At 47.5% G+C, this 26,117-nt stretch overlaps 1 protein-coding gene across 1 annotated transcript in view; it reads left to right on the top strand.

Moving 5' to 3' along the window:
• RAB24 (RAB24, member RAS oncogene family) overlaps nt 1-21,947 on the top strand; it is an 82,752-nt gene extending 60,805 nt beyond the window's left edge. The window contains exons 7-9 of the mRNA XM_063927959.1: nt 1,069-1,119; nt 1,354-1,416; nt 21,546-21,947. Coding sequence (XP_063784029.1) covers nt 1,069-1,119; nt 1,354-1,416; nt 21,546-21,610 — 179 coding nt within the window. The 3' untranslated portion in view covers nt 21,611-21,947. The remainder of the gene's footprint in view (nt 1-1,068; nt 1,120-1,353; nt 1,417-21,545) is intronic.
• The last annotated feature ends 4,170 nt before the right edge of the window (nt 21,948-26,117 follow it).

Raw genomic sequence — 26,117 nt, 5'->3', positions numbered from 1 at the left:
AAAAAACACTAGAACCCGATGCTGACACCTAAAATATTCGCACAATACTAGCAATAGTGACTGGGGACACGGTGACACTAGAAGCAATGGTTTCTTATAGTGTCATACCCATTAAGATGCATTTTCTTAGCATTAGTAGCTATAGCTAGCAAAACTAATGCAATAAATGTCAGTGGGTGTATATCCAAAAACATTGCTGTAGTCTCTGGCTCTCATGCATTGTATTTTCCATGCACAGTTCTGTCTTGTACTGTGCTTCCAGAATACCCCTGATGTTCATTGTCCAAGTTTTCAGCCACCACAGCCTTGAGATTGAAGTGGTGGAGCCTGTGATAGCCATTGTGTGCCCCTTGTGTACTAGATGTCGCTGTAATGCTGGTGATACTGGCAGCAGCTTACTGCACAGTGGGGCATATGTATTAAGCCTGAAGAAGGGATAAAGAAGTGATAAGTGCAAGGTGATAACGCACCAGCCAGTCACCTCCTAGCTGTCATTTTTCAAATCCGTAATAATTGACTGTTGCGTTATCAGCTTGTGCCTATCACTGGTTTATCACTTCTCCAGATTAATACATCTGCCCAATAGTTTGAGGAATACAGTCTTGGAATATTAAGATATAATCCTCACTCTAAAGGGGGGTACTCACGGAGCGATAATCTAAGCAATCTGACTCGATTGCTTCGATTTTAAGCATGATCTGTCCGGGTGTAATCCCCCCCCCACAGCGATAGCGATGCGCGGCCTCGCACGGCGCTATGGCTAGTGCTAGATTGGCCTGCATGCAGGCTCAATCTAGCAGGTCGCTCATTGCACCCGCTGGGAAAACTAGATTGCAATATTTATTCTATTAGGCCAAGAGAGATGGCAGCAGCAAAGTGTACCTAGCTATGGAGGGTGCCCTGGTATTGGATTAGAGACATGATATCCTGAAACTCTCTCTTCAGCCAGGTATTCCCTGTTGCTGTACTGATCCTCCTGGCTCATAATACATATTGCTTTTTGGATGGGGCTTCTGCTCGCTTTAACGGACTGCAGCTATTGTTTTAACCTGGTTTCATCTTTTACAGAGATTAAAGCTCATCTGTGTGAGACATCTAGTAAAACAGGACAAAGTGTGGGTAAGAGCTGTTATTAATGCATCTAACATTATAGACATGTTTAAGTTACCCTCAGTACACTATTAGCTTTACAGTACTGACATTTCAGTTCAGCATATTGCATGTGTGCATTACCTGCAGCTTAGTGGCAGATCACTTTATTTTTTTGTATATAATAATGGCATAACTTTGTGATATTACTGTGCTTTTGTTTTGCTAATTGTTTTTTTTTGTGTGTGTGTGTATGTAAACCAGATGAGCTTTTCCAGAAGGTTGCAGAAGACTATGTAAACTACAGTGACCTTCAAGTTCAAACAGGTGGGCCACTAACCCATAAGCATGATCCACAGGAAGACACTAAAGAGACTTATACACAATACAATGCTGTAATGAAGTGTCATAAACATAAGATAGAATAGTGTCTGGACAGTGTTGTTAATAAATGTGAAAGTTGCATTTGCCATGTAATTACAATTAAATCCAGACACAAATAGAAAAAATCAAAGTAAATTCAATTAAAACCAAACCTCTTTTTCCTTTCCCTTTAAAAGTCAAATAGAAATCTTAACTGTCACGGACTAAACGCAAATATCAAGTAATGGGAATAGATGACCATGACTTCCTATAATATAGCAGCCAGATAGGGTTCAGATGCAACCATCCAATTAGAGGCAGGCTCTGATTGTCCTCATGAGTGCATATTCTGCACTAAGCTTCAAGCACCCACAAGAGAGATTCCTCCTGTGTCATGTCCAGATCTTCCCGTTACTTGAGCTCACCCTTACTGCCCTCAACCCACTCCTGCTCGTCCCTTCCCAGCACGGGTGTGGGTTGATAGTTAGACAGTCAATAGATAGACACCATATGTTAGACAGACATTAGGTTGACCGGGTCAAAAGGTCGACATGAAAAAGGTAGACACCATGTTTTTCTCTTACGTCCTAGAGGATACTGGGGACTCTGTAAGGACCATGGGGATAGACAGGCTCCGCAGGAGACATGGGCACTTTAAGAAAGAACTTTAGGTATGGGTGTGCACTGGCTCCTCCCTCTATGCCCCTCCTCCAGACCTCAGTTTTACTACTGTGCCCAGAGGAGACTGGGTGCATTACAGGGAGCTCTCCTGAGTTTCCTGACAGAAAGTATATTTGTTAGGTTTTTTTATTTTCAGGGAGCCTGCTGGCAACAGACTCCCTGCATCGAGGGACTGAGGGGAGAGAAGCAGACCTACTTCTGTGAGTTTCAAGGCTCTGCTTCTTAGGCTACTGGACACCATTAGCTTCAGAGGGATCGGTACGCAGGTCTCACCCTCGCCGTCCGTCCCAGAGCCGCGCCGCCGTCCTCCTCGCAGAGCCGGAAGATAGAAGCCGGGTGAGTATGAGAAGAAAGAAGACTTCAGAGGCGGCAGAAGACTTCAGATCTTCACTGAGGTAACGCACAGCAGTAAAGCTGTGCGCCATTGCTCCCACACAGCACACACAAACGGCAGTCACTGTAAGGGTGCAGGGCGCAAAGGGGGCGCCCTGGGCAGCAATAAAACCTTTTTTTTCTGGCAAATGTGTATATATACAGCTGGGCACTGTATATATAAAGAGCCCCAGCCAGGTTTTTCGATATTTTAGCGGGACAGAAGCCCGCCGCCGAGGGGGCGGGGCTTCTTCCTCAGCACTCACCAGCGCCATTTTCTCCACAGCACAGCGATGAGAGGAAGCTCCCCGGACTCTCCCCTGCTTATCCACGGTGAAAGAGGGTTTTAAAGAAGGGGGGGCACATAACTGGCGCAATATACAGATTACAGCGCTATCTGGGTAAACATATTGTGTGTTTTTTCCTGGGTCATTGGCGCTGGGTGTGTGCTGGCATACTCTCTCTGTCTCTCCAAAGGGCCTTGTGGGGGAACTGTCTTCAGATAAGAGGATTCCCTGTGTGTGTGGTGTGTCGGTACGCGTGTGTCGACATGTCTGAAGTAGAAGGCTCTCCTAGGGAGGAGATGGAGCAAATGAATGTGGTGTCTCCGTCAACAACGCCGACACCTGATTGGATGGATATGTGGAATGTTTTAAGTGCTAATGTGAATTTATTGCACAAAAGATTAGACAAAGCTGAGGCTAGGGAACAGCCAGGGAGTCAACCCATGTCTGTCCCTATGTCGCAGGGACCTTCGGGGTCTCAAAAGCGCCCACTATCCCAAATAGTAGACACTGATACCGACACGGATTCTGACTCCAGTGTCGACTACGATGATACAAAGTTACAGCCAAAACTGGCTAAATGTATTATATATATGATTATTGCAATAAAAGATGTTTTGCATATCACAGAGGAACCCCCTGTCCCTGACACGAGGGTACACATGTATAAGGGAAAGAAACCTGAGGTAACCTTTCCCCCTTCTCATGAGCTGAACGAGTTGTGTGAAAAAGCGTGGGAATCTCCAGACAAAAAACTGCAGATTCCCAAAAGGATTCTAATGGCGTATCCTTTCCCGGCTAAGGACAGGATACGGTGGGAATTCTCCCCTAGGGTGGACAAAGCGTTGACACGCTTATCCAAAAAGGTAGCGCTGCCATCCCAAGATACGGCTACCCTAAGGGATCCTGCTGATCGCAAGCAGGAGGTTATTTTGAAGTCCATTTACACACATTCTGGTACTTTACTCAGACCGGCTATTGCGTCGGCTTGGGTTTGTAGCGCGGTAGCAGCGTGGACTGATACCTTATCAGCGGAGATTGAGACCCTGGATAAGGATACCATCTTATTGTCCCTAGGACATATAAAAGATGCTGTCTCATATATGAGAGATGCTCAAAGAGACATTGCTTTACTGGGTTCTAGAGTCAACGCTATGTCGATTTCTGCTAGACGAGTCCTATGGACCCGGCAATGGACAGGTGATGCAGACTCAAAAAGGCATATGGAGGTTTTACCTTACAAGGGTGAGGAATTGTTTGGAGAAGGTCTCTCGGACCTGGTCTCCACAGCTACAGCTGGTAAATCCAATTTTTTGCCCTATATTCCCTCACAGCCTAAGAAAGCGCACATTATCAGATGCAGTCCTTTCGGTCACAGAGAAACAAGAAAGTACGAGGTGCGTCCTTTCTTGCCAGAGTTAACGGCAGAGGAAAGAAGCTGCACAACACAGCTAGTTCCCAGGAACAGAAGTCCTCCCCGGCCTCTATAAAATCCACGCATGACGCTGGGGCTCCGCTACGGGAGTCCGCCCCAGTAGGGGCACGTCTTCGACTTTTCAGCCATATCTGGGTTCACTCACAAGTGGATCCCTGGGCAATAGAAATTGTTTCTCAGGGTTACAAGCTGGAATTCGAAGAGGTGCCTCCTCACCGGTTTTTCAAATCGGCCCTGCCAGCTTCTCCCCCAGAAAGGGAGTTAGTGTTAAATGCAATTCACAAATTGTATCTTCAACAGGTGGTAGTCAAGGTTCCCCTACTTCAGCAAGGGAGGGGATATTACTCAACCCTGTTTGTAGTCCCGAAACCGGACGGTTCGGTCAGACCCATTTTAAATTTAAAATCCCTGAACCTATACTTGAAAAGGTTCAAGTTCAAAATGGAATCGCTCAGAGCAGTCATCGCCAGCCTGGAAGGGGGGGATTTTATGGTATCCCTGGACATAAAGGATGCATACCTTCATGTTCCCATATATCCACCTCATCAGGCGTACCTGAGATCTGCAGTACAGGATTGTCATTACCAATTTCAGACGTTGCCGTTTGGGCTTTCCACGGCCCCAAGGATTTTCACCAAGGTCATGGCGGAAATGATGGTGCTCCTGCGCAAGCAGGGTGTCACAATTATCCTGTACTTGGACGATCTCCTCATAAAAGCGAGATCAAGAGAGCAGTTGCTGAGCAGCGTGTCACTTTCACTGAAAGTGTTACAGCAACACGGCTGGATTCTCAATATCTCGAAGTCGCAGCTGGTTCCTACGACTCATCTGACCTTCTTGGGTATGATTCTGGATACGGACCAGAAAAGGGTTTATCTTCCGATAGAAAAGGCTCAGGAACTCATGACCCTGGTCAGGAACCTATTGAAGCCAAAACAGGTATCAGTGCATCACTGCACTCGTGTCCTGGGAAAGATGGTGGCATCATACGAGGCCATTCCCTTTGGCAGGTTCCATGCGAGGACCTTCCAATGGGACCTACTGGACAAGTGGTCCGGGTCACATCTACAAATTCATCAGTTGATCGCCCTGTCCCCCAGGGCCAGGGTATCTCTCCTGTGGTGGCTACAGAGTGCTCATCTTCTAGAGGGCCGCAGGTTCGGCATTCAGGACTGGGTTCTGGTGACCACGGACGCGAGCCTCCGAGGTTGTGGAGCAGTCACACAGGGAAGAAACTTCCAAGGGCTTTGGACAAGTCAAGAGGCTTGTCTTCACATCAACGTCCTGGAGCTGAGGGCCATATACAACGCCCTTCGTCAAGCGGAGACCTTACTTTGCGACCTACCAGTTCTGATTCAGTCAGACAACATCACCGTGGTGGCTCATGTAAACCGCCAAGGCGGCACAAGGAGCAGAGTAGCGATGGCTGAAGCCGCCAGGATTCTGCGCTGGGCGGAAAATCATATAAGCGCACTGTCAGCAGTGTTCATTCCGGGAGTGGACAACTGGGATGCAGACCTCCTCAGCAGGCACGACCTGCATCCAGGAGAGTGGGGACTTCATCAGGAAGTCTTTGCACAGATTGCAAGTCAGTGGGGACTGCCCCAGATAGACATGATGGCGTCCCACCTCAACAAAAAGCTACAGAGGTATTGCGCCAGGTCGAGACCCTCAGGCGGTAGCTGTGGACGCCCTAGTGACACCGTGGGTGTTCCAGTCGGTCTATGTATTTCCTCCTCTTCCTCTCATCCCAAAGGTGTTGAGAATAATAAGAAAAAGAGGAGTACAGACAATTCTCATTGTTCCAGATTGGCCGCGAAGGGCCTGGTATCCGGATCTGCAGGAGATGCTCACAGAAGATCCGTGTCCTCTTCCTCTAAGGCAGGACCTGTTGCAACAAGGGCCCTGTTTGTTCCAAGACTTACCGCGGCTGCGTTTGACGCCATGGCGGTTGAACGCCGGATCCTAGCGGAAAAGGGCATTCCGGATGAGGTCATTCCTACTCTGATAAAGGCTAGGAAGGACGTGACAGCTAAACATTATCACCGTATATGGCGAAAGTATGTTTCTTGGTGTGAGGCCAGGAATGCTCCTACGGAAGAATTCCATCTGGGCCGTTTCCTTCACTTCCTACAAACTGGAGTGAATTTGGGCCTAAAGTTAGGCTCCATTAAGGTTCAGATTTCGGCCTTATCCATTTTCTTTCAGAAAGAATTAGCTTCTCTCCCAGAAGTACAGACTTTTGTGTAGGGAGTGCTGCATATTCAGCCTCCTTTTGTACCTCTAGTGGCGCCTTGGGACCTGAATGTGGTGTTGAGTTTCCTTAAGTCACACTGGTTTGAACCACTTAAAACGGTGGATTTAAAATATCTCACTTGGAAGGTGGTCATGTTGTTAGCCTTGGCTTCGGCTAGGCGAGTGTCGGAATTGGCGGCTTTGTCTCATAAAAGCCCCTATCTGGTTTTCCATATGGATAGAGCGTAATTGCGGACCCGTCCTCAATTTTTGCCTAAGGTGGTGTCATCTTTTCATATGAACCAACCTATTGTGGTGCCTGTGGCTACGCGAGACTTGGAGGATTCCGAGTCCCTTGATGTGGTCAGGGCTTTGAAAATTTACGTGGCCAGAACAGCTAGAGTCAGAAAAACAGAAGCACTGTTTGTCCTGTATGCAGCCAACAAGGTTGGCGCTCCTGCTTCAAAGCAGACTATTGCTCGCTGGATCTGTAACACGATTCAGCAGGCTCATTCTACGGCTGGATTGCCGTTACCAAAATCGGTGAAGGCCCATTCCACTAGGAAGGTGGGCTCTTCTTGGGCGGCTGCCCGAGGGGTCTCGGCACTACAGCTGTGCCGAGCTGCTACTTGGTCGGGTTCAAACACCTTTGCAAAATTCTATAAGTTTGATACCCTGGCTGAGGAGGACCTCCTGTTTGCTCAATCGGTGCTGCAGAGTCATCCGCACTCTCCCGCCCGTTTTGGAGCTTTGGTATAATCCCCATGGTCCTTACGGAGTCCCAGCATCCTCTAGGACGTAAGAGAAAATAAGATTTTAAACCTACCGGTAAATCTTTTTCTCGTAGTCCGTAGAGGATGCTGGGCGCCCATCCCAAGTGCGGACTACTTCTGCAAGACTTGTATATAGTTTTGCTTACTAAAGGGTTATGTTATAGTTTCATCAGTCTCGGACTGATGCTATGTTGTTTTCATACTGTTAACTGGTTAGTATATCACAAGTTATACGGTGTGATTGGTGTGGCTGGTATGAATCTTGCCCTTGGATTAACAAAAATCCTTTCCTCGTACTGTCCATCTCCTCTGGGCACAGTTTCTCTAACTGAGGTCTGGAGGAGGGGCATAGAGGGAGGAGCCAGTGCACACCCAGACCTAAAGTTCTTTCTTAAAGTGCCCATGTCTCCTGCGGAGCCCGTCTATCCCCATGGTCCTTACGGAGTCCCCAGCATCCTCTACGGACTACGAGAAAAAGATTTACGGGTAAGTTTAAAATCTTATTTTTAGCATTTTTGTGGTTTAGTTGTGTGGATAGTTTTGTCATCTGGGACCCCAATTGTAGAAAGGCATCCCCTTGCAGGGCTCGCTGCGCTCTCCACAAGGTTTATAACCAACTCTATGCTGACGTGGATAGAGAAGGTATGAAATAGTCCAAAAACATGTTACATTTAAAAAAAATGTTAAGCCTTTTTATGTCAACTCATTTCATGTCGACCTTTTCACCCCGTCTACCTTTTTTTCATGATGCCTGTGAGCGTGCCTTACACTAGCCCTGAGATGTATTTGTATTACATGCATTGCAATGTTAAAAGAAGTGCTTAACATTGTTTCTCTGACGTCCTAGTGGATGCTGGGTACTCCGTAAGGACCATGGGGAATAGACGGGCTCCGCAGGAGACTGGGCACTCTAAAAGATTAGGTACTATATCTGGTGTGCACTGGCTCCTCCCTCTATGCCCCTCCTCCAGACCTCAGTTAGAATCTGTGCCCGGCCAGAGCTGAATGCACCTAGTGGGCTCTCCTGAGTTCACTAGAAAAGAAAGTATTTGTTAGGTTTGTTATTTTCAGTGAGATCTGCTGGCAACAGACTCACTGCTACGAGGGACTGAGGGGAGAGAAGCAAACCTACCTGCTTGCAGCTAGCTTGTGCTTATAAGGCTACTGGACACCATTAGGTCCAGAGGGATCGAACACAGGGCCCGACCTCGATTGTCCGTTCCCGGAGCCGCGCCGCCGTCCCCCTTGCAGAGCCAGAAGACGGAAGATAAAGATGAAAAACCGCGGCTAAAGACTCCTGTCTTCATTAAGGTAGCGCACAGCACTGCAGCTGTGCGCCATTGCTCCCATAGCACACCACACACTCCGGTCACTGTTGGGTGCAGGGCGCTGGGGGGGGGGGGCGCCCTGGGCAGCAATTAGTTTACCTTTTGGCATAAATTAGCACATAATACAGTGTATAACACTGTATATGTGCAAAAACCCCCGCCATTAACATTATAAAAAGCGGGAGAAGCCCGCCGCTGAGGGGGCGGGGCTATCTTCCTCAGCACAGCCAGCGCCATTTTCTCTTCACAGCTCCGCTGGAAGGACGCTCCCCAGGCTCTCCCCTGCAGTATCCAGTACGACAAGGGTAAATTTAGGCGCAATTTGTGTATTAGCAGCTATTGGGAAAAATCACAGTATAGTGAAATCCCTGTGTTATATAGCGCTGTGGTGTGTGCTGGCATACTCTCTCTCTCTGTCTCCCCAAAGGACTTTGTGGGGTCCTGTCCTCAGTCAGAGCATTCCCTGTGTGTGTGCGGTGTGTCGGTACGGCTGTGTCGACATGTTTGATGAGGAGGGCTATGTGGAGGCGGAGCAGGAGCCGATAAGTGTGATGTCGCCCCCTACGGGGCCGACACCAGAGTGGATGGATATGTGGAAGGTATTAACCAACAGTGTCAACTCTTTACATAAAAGGTTCGATGACGTAACAGCCTTGGGACAGCTGGCATCTCAGCCCGCGCCTGCCCAGGCGTCTCAGAGACCATCAGGGGCTCAAAAAACGCCCGCTAGCTCAGATGGCAGACACAGATGTCGACACGGAGTCTGACTCCAGTGTAGACAAGGATGAGACAAATGTACAGTCCACAAGGGCCATCCGATGCATGATTACGGCAATGAAAAATGTGTTGCACATTTCTGACATTAACCCAGTTACCACTAAAAAGGGTATTATGTTTGGGGAGAAAAAGCAGCCAGTGACTTTTCCCCCATCTGATGAATTAAATGAATTGTGTGAGGAAGCGTGGTGTTCCCCTGATAAGAAACTAGTGATTTCTAAGAGGTTACTGATGGCGTACCCTTTCCCGCCAACGGATAGGTTACGCTGGGAGACATCCCCTAGGGTGGACAAGGCGCTCACACGATTATCTAAAAGGGTGGCACTGCCGTTTCAGGATACGGCCGCCCTAAAGGAGCCTGCAGATAGGAAGCAGGAGGCTGTCCTGAAGTCTGTTTATACACACTCAGGTACTATACTGAGACCTGCTATTGCCTCAGCATGGATGTGTAGTGCTGCAGCAGCATGGTCTGATACCCTGTCAGACAACATTGATACCCTCGACAGGGATGCTATATTGCTAACCATAGAGCAAATAAAGGACGTCGTCTTGTATATGAGGGATGCACAGAGGGACATTTGCCGGCTGGCATCTAGAATTAATGCAATGTCCATTTCTGCCAGGAGAGTATTATGGACTCGGCAGTGGACAGGTGATGCTGATTCTAAAAGGCACATGGAGGTTTTGCCTTATAAGGGTGAGGAATTGTTTGGGGATGGTCTCTCGGACCTCGTATCCACAGCAACAGCTGGGAAGTCGACTTTTTTACCTCAGGTTCCCTCACAGCCTAAGAAAGCACCGTATTATCAAGTACAGTCCTTTCGGCCTCAGAAAGGCAAGCGAGTCAGAGGCGCATCCTTTCTGCCTAGAGGCAGGGGTAGAGGAAAAAAGCTGCACCAGACAGCCAGTTCCCAGGAACAAAAATCCTCCCCTGCTTCCACTAAGTCCACCGCATGACGCTGGGGCTCCACAGGTGGAGCCGGGTGCGGTGAGGGCGCGTCTTCGGAACTTCAGCGACCAGTGGGTTCGCTCACAGGTGGATCTCTGGGTTCTACAAGTGGTATCTCAGGGATACAAGCTGGAGTTCGAGGCGACTCCCCCTCGCCGTTACCTCAAATCAACATTGCCAGCGACTCCCAGGGAAAGGGAGGTAGTGCTGGCGGCTATTCACAAGCTGTACCTTCAGCAGGTGATTATCAAGGTTCCCCTCCTTCAACAGGGACGGGGTTACTATTCCACAATGTTTGTGGTACCGAAACCGGACGGTTCGGTGAGACCCATTCTAAATTTAAAATCCTTGAACACTTACGTAAGGAAGTTCAAGTTCAAAATGGAATCGCTCAGGGCGGTTATTGCAAGCCTGGAAGAGGGGTATTTTATGGTGTCGCTGGACATCAAGGACGCTTATCTGCATGTCCCCATTTACCCACCTCACCAGGAGTACCTCAGGTTTGTGGTACAGGACTGTCATTACCAATTCCAGATGTTGCCGTTTGGTCTGTCCACGGCACCGAGGGTATTTACCAAGGTAATGGCCGAAATGATGATACTCCTTCGGAGGAAGGGAGTTATAATTATCCCGTACTTGGACGATCTCCTTATAAAGGCGAGGTCCAGAGAGCAGTTGTTAGTCAGCGTGGCACTTTCTCGGGAAGTGTTGCAACAGCACGGCTGGATTCTGAATATCCCAAAGTCGCAGCTGATTCCTGCGATGCGTCTGCTCTTCCTGGGCATGATTCTGGACACAGAACAGAAGAAGGTGTTTCTCCCGGTGGAGAAGGCCCAGGAATTGTCATCGCTGGTCAGGGACCTCCTGAAACCAAAACAGGTGTCGGTGCATCATTGCACGCGAGTCCTGGGAAAGATGGTGGCTTCTTACGAAGCAATTCCCTTCGGCAGGTTCCATGCAAGGATCTTTCAGTGGGATCTGTTAGACAAATGGTCCGGATCGCATCTTCAGATGCATCGGTTGATCACCCTGTCCCCAAGGGCCAGGGTGTCTCTGCTGTGGTGGCTGCAGAGTGCTCATCTTCTCGAGGGCCGCAGATTCGGCATACAGGACTGGATCCTGGTGACCACGGACGCAAGCCTCCGAGGATGGGGGGCAGTCACTCAGGGAAGGAACTTCCAGGGACAGTGGTCAAGTCAGGAGACTTCACTACACATAAATATACTGGAACTAAGGGCCATTTACAACGCCCTGAGTCAAGCAGAGCCCCTGCTTCAAAACCAACCAGTGCTGATTCAATCAGACAACATCACGGCGGTCGCCCATGTAAACCGCCAGGGCGGCACAAGAAGCAGGATGGCGATGGCAGAAGCCACAAGGATTCTCCGATGGGCGGAAAATCACGTGCTAGCACTGTCAGCAGTGTTCATTCCGGGAGTGGACAACTGGGAAGCAGTCTTCCTCAGCAGGCACGACCTCCACCCGGGAGAGTGGGGACTTCATCCAGAAGTCTTCACGCAGATTGTAAACCGTTGGGAACGGCCACAGGTGGACATGATGGCGTCCCGCCTCAACAAAAAGCTAAAAAAAAAAATATTGCGCCAAGTCAAGAGACCCTCAGGCGATAGCTGTGGACGCACTAGTGACACCGTGGGTGTACCAGTCGGTTTATGTGTTCCCTCCTCTTCCTCTCATACCCAAGGTACTGAGGATAGTAAGAAAGAGAGGAGTAAGAACTATACTCATCGTTCCGGATTGGCCAAGAAGAACTTGGTACCCAGAACTACAAGAAATGATCTCAGAGGAACCATGGCCTCTGCCTCTCAGACAGGACCTGTTACAGCAGGGGCCCTGTCTGTTCCAAGACTTACCGCGGCTGCGTTTGACGGCATGGCGGTTGAACGCCGGATCCTAACGGAAAAGGGCATTCCAGATGAAGTGATTCCTACGCTGATAAAGGCTAGGAAAGATGTGACAGCACCACATTATCACCGTATATGGCGAAAATATGTTGCTTGGTGTGAGGCCAGGAAGGCCCCTACAGAGGAATTCCAGCTGGGTCGATTCATGCACTTCCTACAGTCAGGAGTGACTATGGGCCTAAAATTAGGATCCATAAAGGTCCAGATTTCGGCCCTATCTATTTTCTTTCAAAAAGAACTGGCTTCACTACCTGAAGTTCAGACGTTTGTTAAGGGAGTGCTGCATATTCAGCCCCCTTTTGTGCCTCCAGTGGCACCTTGGGATCTTAACGTTGTGTTGGATTTCCTGAAATCCCACTGGTTTGAGCCACTTAAGACCGTGGAACTAAAATATCTCACGTGGAAGGTGGTCATGCTATTGGCCTTAGCTTCGGCTAGGCGTGTGTCAGAATTGGCGGCTTTGTCGTGTAAAAGTCCTTATCTGATCTTCCATATGGACAGGGCAGAATTGAGGACTCGTCCCCAATTTCTCCCTAAGGTGGTATCAGCGTTTCATTTGAACCAACCTATTGTGGTGCCTGCGGCTACTCTGGACTTGGAGGACTCCAAGTTACTAGATGTAGTCAGGGCTTTGGAAAATCTATGTAGCCAGGACGGCTGGAGTCACGAAGACTGACTCGCTGTTTATCCTGCATGCGCCCAACAAGCTGGGTGCTCCTGCTTCAAAGCAAACTATTGCGCGCTGGATCTGTAACACGATTCAGCAAGCTCATTCTGCGGCAGGATTGCCGCATCCTAAATCAGTAAAAGCCCATTCCACGAGGAAGGTGGGCTCTTCTTGGGCGGCTGCCCGAGGGGTCTCGGCTTTACAACTTTGCCGAGCTGCTACTTGGTCGGGTTCAAACACATTTGCTAAATTCTACAAGTTTGATACCCTGGCTGAGGAGGACCTTGCCTTTGCTCATTCGGTGCTGCAGAGTCGTCCGCACTCTCCCGCCCGTTTGGGAGCTTTGGTATAATCCCCATGGTCCTTACGGAGTACCCAGCATCCACTAGGACGTCAGAGAAAATAAGAATTTACTCACCGGTAATTCTATTTCTCGTAGTCCGTAGTGGATGCTGGGAGCCCGTCCCAAAGTGCGGACTCTCTGCAATACATGTATATAGTTATTGCTTACCTAAAGGGTTATTGTTTTGAGCCATCTGTTGACTGAGGCTCAGTTGTTGTTCATACTGTTAACTGGGTATGGTTATCACAAGTTGTACAGTGTGATTGGTGTGGCTGGTATGAGTCTTACCCTGGATTCCAAATCCTTTCCTAGTAATGTCAGCTCTTCCGGGCACAGTTTCCTTAACTGAGGTCTGGAGGAGGGGCATAGAGGGAGGAGCCAGTGCACACCAGATATAGTACCTAATCTTTCTTTTAAGAGTGCCCAGTCTCCTGCGGAGCCCGTCTATTCCCCATGGTCCTTACGGAGTACCCAGCATCCACTACGGACTACGAGATATAGAATTACCGGTGAGTAAATTCTTATTTTCTCTATCGTCCTAGTGGATACTGGGAAAAGTTACTTAGTACTGTGGGGTATAGATCGGGTCCATTGGAGCCATGGCACTTTAAGAAATAAATAGTGTGTGCTGGCTCCTCCCCTCTATGCCCCTCCCTAGACTTAGTTTAGAAAAATGTGCCCAAGCAGCCAGGTGCACTCTAACAAGCTCTCCAGAGAGTTTTCTTCAGAAATGTATTTTAGTTTGTTTTTTTTCAGGTACACTCGTTGGCAACCAGTCTGCCTGAGTCGTGGGACTTAGGGGGGGAACCGAACCAACTTCCTAAAGAGTTAATGGTTCATGTCCCCGCTTACAGGACACTGAGCTCATGAGGTGCTGATCTCATACCCCCCCATGGTGTGAGCCCACACTGGCAGTATGCCGCCACCCCATGATGCAGTGAGTACAGACACCGGGGTCCTGGTTAGCGGTTCCCCAGTGACTACCTGGCGGCATTAAGGGACGGTGTTCACTGGCTGCGGTGCCCACCGATACCCACACTGGCGATTAACAAAGAAAAGAGGCTTACAGGCTCCTTTAAAGCATTTTCCATGAAGCCAGTATAAAAATCTAAGCTGAGGGACCGCGCACCATTAAGGGGGTGGGGCTTCCCAGAGAGCGGCACCAGAGACTAACGGCGCCATTTCCTGCTGCTGCTGTTGTGAAAAAGGCTGCTACGGAGACTGCTCCTCTAAAGGACCACTAAACCACCAATAGTACTGGGACAGGGGGTTTTAGTGAAGGAGGGAGCATATAAACAGCAGTTCACTGCTGTGAGGTACGCGGCTCTGTCTGAGGTGGTGTGCTGGTGCCGATTCCTCTCTGTGTCTCCCCATTCGAGGTCTGGGTCACTGTTACATAGGGGATGCTGTGTATTACTTTTATTATTATTATTTTGGTGTATTTGCAAAAATATGTCTGAAAACAAATCTGTGTGTGCTTCATGTAAGGTTTCTTTTACTCCTTCATCACAGGATTCCCTATGGTGTACCCAATGGTTCTGGTATGAATGGTCGACCATGTTATGGTCGACAGTCAGGTCGACCACTATTGGTCGACATTGACATGGTCGACATGGACACATGGTCGACACATGAAAAGGTCGACATGAGTTTTTTTACATTTTTTGGTGTCGTTTTTTGTGTAAAGTGACTGGGAACCCCAATTAGTGCACCGCGTTCGCTCGCCATGCTTTGGGCATGGTGCTACCGCTTCGCTCGGCACAGATTACCGTTCCAATCGTAGTCCACGTGGATCGTAAAGTATGGAAAAGTTCCCCAAAAGAAAAAAAAGTTAAAAAACTCATGTCGACCTTTTCATGTGTCGACCATGTCGACCATGTCAATGTCGACCAATAGTGGTCGACCTAATGACTGTCGACCATAACATGGTCGACCATGTGAACGGATACCGTACCCAATGCTCTCTAGCTTCACAAGGTAGCAATGCAGAACCTGAGTGGGTGGAGTCATTTAAAACGTTAATTGGGAATATAAATTCTGAGTTAGCTACTGGCAAACAGGAAAGGCAGACATTGAGACAGAATAAAGACACTTTCATGTTTGCTTCAAAGGCTGTCCACGGACAGGCTCCTCAGCCCCATCTGGTGGTCTCTCAGAAATGCACTCTCCCTCAGGTGTTAGTCTGACTCTGAATCCGAGACTCCAGAGTGGGACGAGGGGGAGTTAGACGGGGAGGGGGAAGGTTCCTTGTCCCCTGGAGTTGAGGCCCTCATTTATGCTATTAGGGAGGTGCTGCACATTCCAGATAAAGAAACAGATCCTGTGGAGGAATTATATTTTAATGTGAAATCAAAATCCTGCCACCTTTACTGTTTCGAAGGAGTTAAATTCCCTTGCTAAAGAAGCATGGGTAAATTCTGACAAAAAGCTGGTTATCCCTAGGCGGGTACTAAATTCCTTTTCTTTCCCTGCGGAGGATAGGAAGGTTTGGAAAAATCTGCCGATGGTGGATTGTTCTGTGTCTAGGTTTTCCCGTAAACTGGTACTACTTGTACCTGGGGCAATTTCCCTAAAAGAGCCAACTGACTGCAAATTTGAAACTACACTCAAGTCAATCTATACGGCAGCGGGTGTAGCTCAACGTCCTACCATAGTTTGTAGGTGGATTTCATGGCCATATTAAAATGGTCCGATACTGTCATTACAGGAATTGATATGCTGCCACAAAAGGATGTCATTATGCTAATGCATCATATCCAGGATGTGGCAAATTTTAAGAGTGAGGCTGTTAAGGAATTGAGTATCATTAACGGCGGTACCAAGGCTATGGCAGTCTCTGCTCGCAGAGCTCTGTGGTTGCATCAGTGGTCAGCAGATGCTGATTCCAAGAAGGGAGTAGCGAGCCCTCCATTTACAGGAGAGGCCTTGTTCGGGGAGGAACTGAACAAGTGGATATCTCAGGCGACAACAGGTAAGTCCACATATCTGCCGTCCACTGCACCTCCTGCTAGACGTCTCTATCCGGGACCCTCTCTAGAGTCCTTTCGTGTGGCCAGGTTCAGAAATAGAGCCAGAGGTGCCTCCAATGCTGCTAGAGGAACTCATGGTAAGTTCCGTTGACCAGCGGCTGCTGGAAGCTGGAAACCCGGACCAGGCTTCCGGATCTGCTTCTGCGAAGCCCACCGCATGACGGTTGGCCCCAGCAGAAGGGCAGTTTCCAGGTGGGGGCTTGCCTGCAACACTTTGCCCATATATGGGCGGCGTCCTGCCGGGATCCTTGGGTGAGGGATCTAATTTCCCAGGGGTCCCGGCTGGAATTTCAGGAGTTACCACCTCACAGATTCTTCAGGTCAGGCTTACCAGTTTCAAGCCTTACCCTTTGGTCTTTCCACGGCTCCAAGGGTGTTTACGAAAGTCATGGCAGAGTTGATTCTTCTATTGCGCATTATGGGAGTCAACATAGTTCCATATCTGGAAGATCTCCTGATAAAAGGTGGTGTCCAGGGAACAGCTGTTGCACAGCATAGATTTAACGACTCATCTGCTTACGGATCAGGGCTGGATCCTAAATTTACAGAAATCTCACCTGGAGCCGTCTCAGAGAATTCAGTTTCTGGGAAATGATCCTGAATACGGTATCGCAGAACGTATACCTTCCGATGGACAAGGCCTTAACTATTCAGACTATGGTCCGCTCGGTGCTAGGACCACGCAAAGTGTCGATCCATCTTTTCATTAGATTGCTGAGCAAGATGGTGGCCTCATACAAGGCGATTCAGTACGGCAGGTTTCATGCACGGCTGTTCCAGCTGGATCAGTTAGACAAGTGGCCAGGTTCTCATCTACACATGCACCAGTGTATAACACTATCGCCGAGAGCAAGGATCTCCCTGCTGTGGTGGCTACAGATTTCCCATCTGGTGAAGGGTCGGAGTGTCAATACCCAGTCTTGCACTCTATTGACTACGCATGCCAGCCTTCGGGGTTGGGGGCTGTGACCCAAGGGGTCCAGTCCCAGGGAAAGTGGTTGAGTCAGGAAGCGACACTTCCAATCAACATCCTAGAACTCAGGGCAATTTACAATGCTCTTCTCCAGGCCTCCCCTCTCCTTCAGAATCTGGCCATCCAGGTACAGTCGGACAGCGCCACAGCGGTGGAGTACATAAGCCGACAAGGAGGAACAAGAAGCAGGGCCGCAATGAGAGAGCTGTCAAGGATATTCCTCTGGGCAGAAGCCAACGCAAGAACCATCTTGGCCATATTCGTTCCAGGGTTGGACAATTGGGAAGTGGACTTCCCCAGCAGGCATGACCTCCATCCGAGGGAATGGGGCCTCCACCCTCATGTGTTTCAACAACTGGTTCACCGGTGGGGTTGTCCACAGATAGACCTTGTCAAAGTCGAAGAATATTCCAGAACACACAGCACGTATAAAATACACACACATGCCCACTGCGCATGCACTTGTTCCGCCGTGCGTGCACATATCCGCAATTTGCGTATGGTCGATCCTGCGCCTGGTATGGGTATTTACGGCGGAGTTTGTGAACGCATGGAGGGCTATAAAAACATTACATATTTAATCCAAATAGTGCACATTGTACACATAGCCCCCCTGCACCACATCAGCAAGTATCAGCAGTTTAAATGATTTCAGAACAAAGGGATTCACCTTTGCATGATAGGAGGGGACAGACTAAGGTAATAAGGTGGTGTCTGGTATCCAGCTGTAGGGTATTTTAAGGGTAACATTCCGGTGTTGGTTTGCGGAAGATCGCATGTTCCTATGGATAGTTATGTGCAGAAGCAGAATATAGATATAAACTGTATTTACTGTATATTATGTATGCGGCGGGAATCCAGAGAAGACCACCCACAAGAGCAGTTGAGAAAGACATCGCCCACCTTTCAAATCAACCTATGACCTCTCCTGTACTGTAAAGATGCATCCCTGTGTCCAATGGACAAAGGGATTACAGTATCCATTGTATTGCTTTTGGAAGTAGTGTATAAAAAGCCTGTTGCTGCCTGGCCGGTCAGAAGACTCTTAACGCTAGCTACCTGATTAGGGGAGGACTGGACCAGGAAGCGCATGCGAATATTCTCACGTATGTACATTGATTGTAGCCATTTACTCTGTTGTATTGTAGTGTATAAATTGTATTGTTAACCCCCTTTCAGATATATTACTCTGTGGTGTCGGAACCCAGTGATTAACTACAAATCGGTGTTGTGTCCTCTTTTCCCTGCTAGGGTTTAAAGTGTATTACATTACCTAACTGTATAAGGTTCAAAAGTGTATTAATAAGGTGTGTACGCGCTGCGGGTACTTTGTACCGTCAGCGCTGCATAAGGTGTACAGCATAATATCATTGCATTGCATTACTACGAAGGTTTAAGGTGTATCAATGGAGTGTGTACGCGCTGCGTGTACTTTGTACCCTCAGTGCGGCGTTTGTACGCAGAGTCCGTACACGATACGGGACTCATTACGCAAATAGCGTAAAAGGTATATAGAGTGAATATTAAGTTTAGCGGCCGTAGCGGCTCCATGGTAAAAGTGTGTTTAAAGGTATAGCTTTATGGTTTGAGATAATATCGACATTATCAACCTGATGGTGTCTCGTACTCAACAGGAAACTCAATCGTTACTGTTCCAGAATGAGGAACCCACAGGCGATGGCGCTGGACGCTCTGACAGCTCAGTAGTCTTACCAGTTCGTATATCTATTTCCTCTGATTCCTCTCATTCCAAGAGTTCTAAAAAGACTCAAAATGGAAAGAGTTCAGGCAATTCTAATTGCCCCAAATTGGCTACGAAGAGCATGGTATGCGGACCTCCTGGTAATGTCTCTGGAGGATCCATGGGCGCTACCGTTGATCGAGGATCTTCTTCAACAAGGACCGTTCATCTATCCAGACTTACAGCAGCTACGTTTGATGGCGTGAAGGTTGAGAGGGAGATTTTGTCGAGAAAGGGTCTCCCACGGTTGTGTCCACTATGATTCAGGCTCGTAAGGGGGTCACACCTAAACATTACCACCGTATCTGGAAGAAATATGTTTCGTGGTGTGAGAGTAGAAGTTATCCTCCTACGGAGTTTCGCCTTGGCCAGTTTCTGCTCTTCCTGCAAGCAGGAGTGGATTTGAGCCCACGTTTGCGCTCCATCAAAGTTCAGATTTCGGCTCTCTCTATTTTCTTCCAGTAGCAGACCTTTTTGAAGGGAGTTCTCCACATACAGCCGCCGTTTGTCCCTCCCACAGCTCCATAGGATCTCAGCGTGGTTTTGGCATTTCTCCAGTCGGACTGGTTTGAACCCTTGAATAAGGTGGACGTAGGTGGAAATATCTGACGTGGAAGACTGTCATGTTGCTAGCTTTAGCATCTGCCAGACGTATATCAGAATTGGGGGCCTTATCATGTTAGAGCCCATATTTGATTTTTCATGAGGACAGGGCAGAGCTTAGAACTCTCCCGCAGTTTCTGCCAAAGGTGGTGTCGGCTTTCCATGTGAATCAACCAATAGTGGTTCCAGTTTTGACCGACACTTCTGTTGCTCCAAAGTCCCTGGATGTGGTGAGGGTTTTGAGACTTTACGTCAAGAGGACTGCTCGTCATAGGAAATCTGACTCACTTTTTGACCTTTTACGATGCAACCAAGATTGGTCGGCCTGCTTCTAAGCAGTCCATTGCTCGTTGGCTCAGGTTGACCATCCAGCAAGCCTATACTTAGGCAGCACTGCCGCTGCCGACTTCTGTTCAGGCCTCCTCCACAAGGTTGGTGGGCTCTTGCTGGGCGGCTGCATGGGGTGTCTCGGCCTTACAGTTGTGTCGAGCGGCTACTTGGTCTGGTTCAAACACATTTGTGAAATTTTATTGGTTCAATACCTTGGCCAGGGATGACCTAAAGTTTGGCCAGGCGGTTTTGCAGGGGTCTCAGCACTCTCCTACCCGTTCTGGGAGCTTTGGGACTTCCTCACAGTACTAAGGTGGTCATTCCGAGTTGATCGCAGCAGCAATTTTGTTAGCAGTTGGGCAAAACCATGGCCCTTATTCCGAGTTGGTCGCTCGCAAGCGGATTTTAGCAGATATGCTCATGCTAAGCCGCCGCCTACTGGGAGTGAATCTTAGCATCTTAAAATTGCGAACGAAGTAATCGCAATATTGCGATTACACACCTCGTAGCAGTTTCTGAGTAACTTCAACCTTACTCGGCATCTGCAATCAGTTCAGTGCTTGTCGTTCCTGGTTTGACGTCACAAACACACCCAGCGTTCGCCCAGACACTCCTCCGTTTCTCCGGCCACTCCTGCGTTTTTTCCGGAAACGGTAGCGTTTTTTCCCACACGCCCATAAAACGGCCTGTTTCCGCCCAGTAACACCCATTTCCTGTCAATCACATTACGATCGCCAGAACGATGAAAAAGCCGTGAGTAAAATTCCTAACTACATAGCAAATTTACTTGGCGCAGTCGCAGTGCGGACATTGCGCATGCGCATTAAGCGGAAAATCGCTGCGATACGAAGATTTTTACCGAGCGAACAACTCGGAATGAGGGCCCATGTGCACTGCAGGAGGGGCAGATATAACATGTGCAGAGAGAGTTAGATTTGGGTGGGGTGTGTTCAAACTGAAATCTAGATTGCAGTGTAAGAATAAAGCAGCCAGTATTTACCCTGCACAGAAACAAAATAACCCCCCAAAATCTAACTCTCTCTGCAAATGTTATATCTGCCCACCCTGCAGTGCACATGGTTTTGCCCAATTGCTAAGAAACTTACTGCTGCGATCAACTCAGAATTACCCCCTAAGTACCTTTCCCCAGTATCCACTAGGACGTTAGAGAAAATAGGAATATAATACCTACCAGTAATTCCTTTTCTCGTAGTCTGTGGTGGATACTGGGCGCCCGCCTCAGTGCTTCGTTCCTGTTTACTGGTTATAAGTGTTTGGATTGGAACTGCTGTTGCTGTTCCTGTTCCACATTTAGTTAGTGTTGCTATCCTTGTTGTGTATATCCTTCTCTCAAAGTATGTCCGTCTCCTAGGGCACAGTTTTCCTAGACTGAGTCTGGGGAGGGGCATAGAGGGGAGGAGCCAGCACACACTATTCATTTCTTAAAGTGCCATGGCACCAATGGTCCAGATCTATACCCCACAGTACTAAGTACCTTTCCCCAGTATCCACTACGGACTACGAGAAAAGGAATTACCGGTAGGTATTAAATTCCTATTTTTCAAATGAAAGAATAGCTGTAAAAAGAACTGTTCTAAAGCACAAAAGTCAATATGCAAAGCTTTACACATGCTTCTTTATTTGTCCACAGAGCCAAAAGGAGTGGATTTAAATGATCGGAAAGACCTCACTTCATATGTCTGCTGCCATCACTGAAAAGACATCTGTCCATGATGCTGCCAACAACTACATCCTCTTTGACTGTCTTTGTGCTACAATTTTATTTTATTGTATTTTAAAGCATCTAACACAGTGACGTTTGGCCAGTGGTTGCAAAATAGAACTTCAGTACCTCTTTTGGGAATTTACCAACGTCTGCAATGCGCAACAATCTATTTATGCACGTTCTGTAAATGGCATAAAAAGACAAGTGAGATTGAACTTAAAGGAAATCTATGTGAAGAAGAAAAAAAAAAACCACATGAACTATTTGAAGTTCTGGATTTGTTTCCCTGGCAACATTTACAAATAAAAATTTGTAGTGTTCAGATGATTTCTTAGAATATATAATCTGCAAACAAGTATGAATGGGTGTAGTATTGAAATAGTAAATTATATGAAAGCGCTCTCTACAGTAAGAGCAGTTTAGGCGTTCATTTTGCTAAAAATGTATACGTATCAGACTGTATTTAATTTTTTTCTTTTTCAAAGTTTCATTGTAGTATTTTTTCACTCAGAAAATGCATTCCCCAAATTTAGGAAAAGGGAAGATTTTATAGTTTTCTACATTGCGACATCACATGAAAGTCTTTGTAAGTAATTAGTGGTTAAAAAATGTAAACCGTCACTTAATACGGCATTAGACAACCACATACAACAAGTGGAATGGAGTCTTCCAATGTCTGAAGTTGTGCAGCTGGATTCACCGCTGTGTTATACTACAAGAAATTCACTCAATAGACATCTGGCTGGACACTGCTGTTATAGGTGACGTTCCAGAGAAGCAGATACTTACTCGATTGGGTTCTGTTCTGGTGCCTGAGAAAACTTTGACATCTGGATAACAGCAATGTGATTGTGCAACCACATAAGGATAGAGGCATTGGCATTCTGGAAGACACCACCCCCACCAGGAAAGAAATGCTGGAACATGGGGTGAAGATTATCACCCAGTAACATTAAGTAGGAGTAAGCATTGACCCTGCATACTAAGGGGAATGACTGCACCCAAACCTTGCTAGCAAGCACTTAAGGCTGTAGAGTGCTTTCCATTGCTGCCACATCGGCATCGTACATTTGTCCAAATGGTGGTCTGATTTTATAACCTTTCTACACTGTCAATTGCTGGTGCTCTGTGCACCAACAAATTAGTATATGTGTACTGCAGGGTCCCGGCGCAAGATCCCAACAGGGGTGAGTTAAGGCTTCTAACAGACCTCCCTACCCTCCCTTACAGCAGCCTAACCCTATCCTCCCAGTTAGTGCAAAAACCCAACCCCCACACACACTTACCGTAGCCTAACCCTCCCCTCTTAGTGCCTAAGCCTTTGTTACCCCCACCCCCCGGTGGTGCCTAACTCTCCCTCCCCAGAGCCTAACCTTCCACAGCCAAACCCTAAACACCCCACCCAGGTGGCAGCTAAAGCTATCCACCCCACTGCAGCCTAACCCTAACCGTCCTGGCTATACTTACCTTCGGGATTCCGGTGTGTCGAGATTCTGGCGTCTGGATCCTGAATTTTTCTGGATTCCAGTGTCTGTGTTCTGACGGCTGCTGGGATTCCAGCTGCCTGGATCTTGAGCGTAGCCCATGCTGCAATCATACTATAATGTACTGCTGTTTTTTTTGTTTTTTTTAAACTAAAACTTGCTTCTCGCAGCACAACTGGAAATATGCAGTGTACTGACCTGCAATTGCTCGCCTATTGTGCCTTGTACTTTTAATTAATGCACAGATGTTATACATTTTTGTCCCGTTACACATTAATATGTTTTCCCTCAGAGTTACATACTGATTACACCTAGACACTATTGCTTGTGACACGTTTCCATCTTCTCTATATTACATATTCTTATATCCCTATAAATATGTTCCTTATTCTGGAAATATTCATTGTAATCCCCAGGTACCTTGAACATTAGCTGCCAAGCCGCATGTTCTTATTTGAAGATCAGCTTTACAGTTTGTATTTCAGTTCTAAATACAAATACAGAATCTGATTTGTGAACATATACTGATTGTGGAGAAAGTATTTATTGTGTAAATTTGTTTTGCTCACAAAATCAAAATAATGTAAAGTGTTTGGTGATAGGAGGCTGATTTCATTATGTTTAATGTATATAAAATGAGATTGATAAGCAATTAGCTGTCCAATTTAAGAGAAAATAGAGCTAGTAATGGGGCGCTGTACCAAAAGGTATCCGGATGATAGATCGGCAATGTCTTGTTCGATATGCATTAGATCAACAGGTTCAAAAAGGTCGATATGACAATGGTCAATGTTTTTTTTTTTGTTTTGTTTTTTCACGTTTTATTTTAATATTTGCTTGAATTACTATCCATGTGGATAGTAACAGCCTAGACATTTGTACTGATGGTGGTCATACAACATAAAGCATACAAGATTTGGGGGGGGGGGGAAGCAAAAATGTTGTCCATTGTCATGTCCACCTTACCCACTGTCTATCTTTCATCTGTCAACCTTTTGTACATGAACAAAATGTAAGTTGCTCATATCAATTAGAAAATACAATTCAGGTGTGTGAAAAGGAGTCTAGGCTAGAAATACATTGGGGGAATAACCTAAGCTTTGTGTCCTGGGGGAAACCGGAGGTTAATCCCCAATGTATTTCTCTAACGTCCTAGTGGATACTGGGGAATGTACTTTAGTACAGTGGGTATAGATTGGGTCCATTGGAGCCTGGCACGTTTAGAAATAATTAGTGTGTGCTGGCTCCTCCCCTCCTAGCAGATTCAATTTACAAAAATGTGCCCAAGGAGCCGGGTGCATTCTCTGGAGCTCCAGAAAGTTTTCTTCAAACTTTGTTAGTTTTTTTTTTTTTCAGGCAGCGCTGGTTGGCAACTTAATATAGAGTTAATGGTTCGTATCCCCACTGACAGGACACTAAGCTCCTAAGGTGCTGTATTTACACTCCTGGAGTGTGAGCCCATGCCGGCAGCATGCCGCCACCCCTAACAGATGCTGAAGAATAGATGCGGTGCAGTGAGTGTTTACACCAGGGTCCCGGTTAGCGGGTCATCGGTGACAATGGTGGCATAAGGGTGCGGTGGTCACGGGCCTCGGGCTGTGGTGTCCGCCGTGAACACACACTGGCTCATGATAACGGGGTTTATTATTCTCTGTTTTCTCTTATGTCCTAGAAGATGCTGGGGTCCACATTAGTACCATGGGATATAGACGGGTTCACTAGGAGCCACTGGCACTTAAAGAGTTTAATAGTGTGGGTTGGCTTCTCCCTCTATGCCCCTCCTACGAGACTCAGTCTAGAAACTGTGCCCGAGGAGACGGACAACTTCGAGAGAAGGATTTTACACAGATAGTAGCGAGATTCACACCAGCTCACACATACAAGGCACGTCAAGCCAACTAGCTTGAAAACTCAGCAACAGCTGAATAACATTACTGAACCAAGTAATAACACAGTACTTAACTGAATCAAGAAACCACTGCAGGATAACGAAGCGCTGGGCAGGCGCCCAGCATCCTCTACGGACTACAAGAAAAGGATTTACCGGTAGGTAATTAAAATCCTATTTATTCTTACGTCCAAGAGGATGCTGGGGTCCACATTAGTACCATGAGGATGTACCAAAGCTCCCAGAACAGGAGGGAGAGCGCAGAGGCTCCTGCAGAACTGATTGACCAAACTTAAGGTCCTCAGAGGCCAAAGTATAGAACCTGTAGAATTTTGCAAACGTGTTCGACCCAGACCAAGTAGCAGCTTGGCAAAGCTGTAAAGCTGAGACACCCCGGGCAGCCGCCCAGGAAGAACCCACCTTACGAGTAGAGTGGGCCTGAACAGATTTTGGACACGGCAATCCTGCCGTAGAATACGCATGCTGGATAGTAAACCTAATCCAGCAAGACATCGTCTGCTTAGAAGCAGGACACCCAAGTTTCTTATATCCCATATCCACACCTGCTTGCAGGAAGAGGAGAAACCGTCCCAGTTGAAACTCCACCGTAGGAAACTTCTTGGATTCACACCAAGATACATACTTTTTCCAAATGCGATGGTAATGTTTAGACGTTATTCCTTTCCTAGCCTGTATCAGGGTAGGAATAACCTTATTCGGAATGCCCTTCCGAGCTAATATCTGGCGTTCAACCTCCATGCCGTCAAACGTAGCAGCGATAAGTCTTGATAAGCGAACGGCCCCTGTTGTAGCAGTTCCTCCCAAAGAGGAAGAGGCCTCGGATCTTCCAGCAGTAGACCCAGAAGATCCGCGTACCAAGCCCTCCTTGGCCAGTCCGGAGCAATGAGGATTGCCTGAACTCTTGTTCACCTTATGAGCTTTAGAATCCTTGGAATGAGTGGAAGTGGAGGAAACCCATACACCACTGGAACACCCATGGATTCACCAGGGCGTCCACCGCCATTGCTTGCGGGTCTCTTGACCTGGAACAATACCTCCGAAGCTTCTTGTTGAGGCGGGAGGCTATAATGTCTATCCCCCCAAAGATTTGTCACCTCCGTGAAC

Source organism: Pseudophryne corroboree, chromosome 6 (assembly GCF_028390025.1).
Source record: "Pseudophryne corroboree isolate aPseCor3 chromosome 6, aPseCor3.hap2, whole genome shotgun sequence".
In the NCBI taxonomy this organism is placed as follows: domain Eukaryota; kingdom Metazoa; phylum Chordata; class Amphibia; order Anura; family Myobatrachidae; genus Pseudophryne; species Pseudophryne corroboree.
Note: the sequence above shows the minus strand (reverse complement) of the source record. Positions and strands in the feature narration are given on the sequence as shown.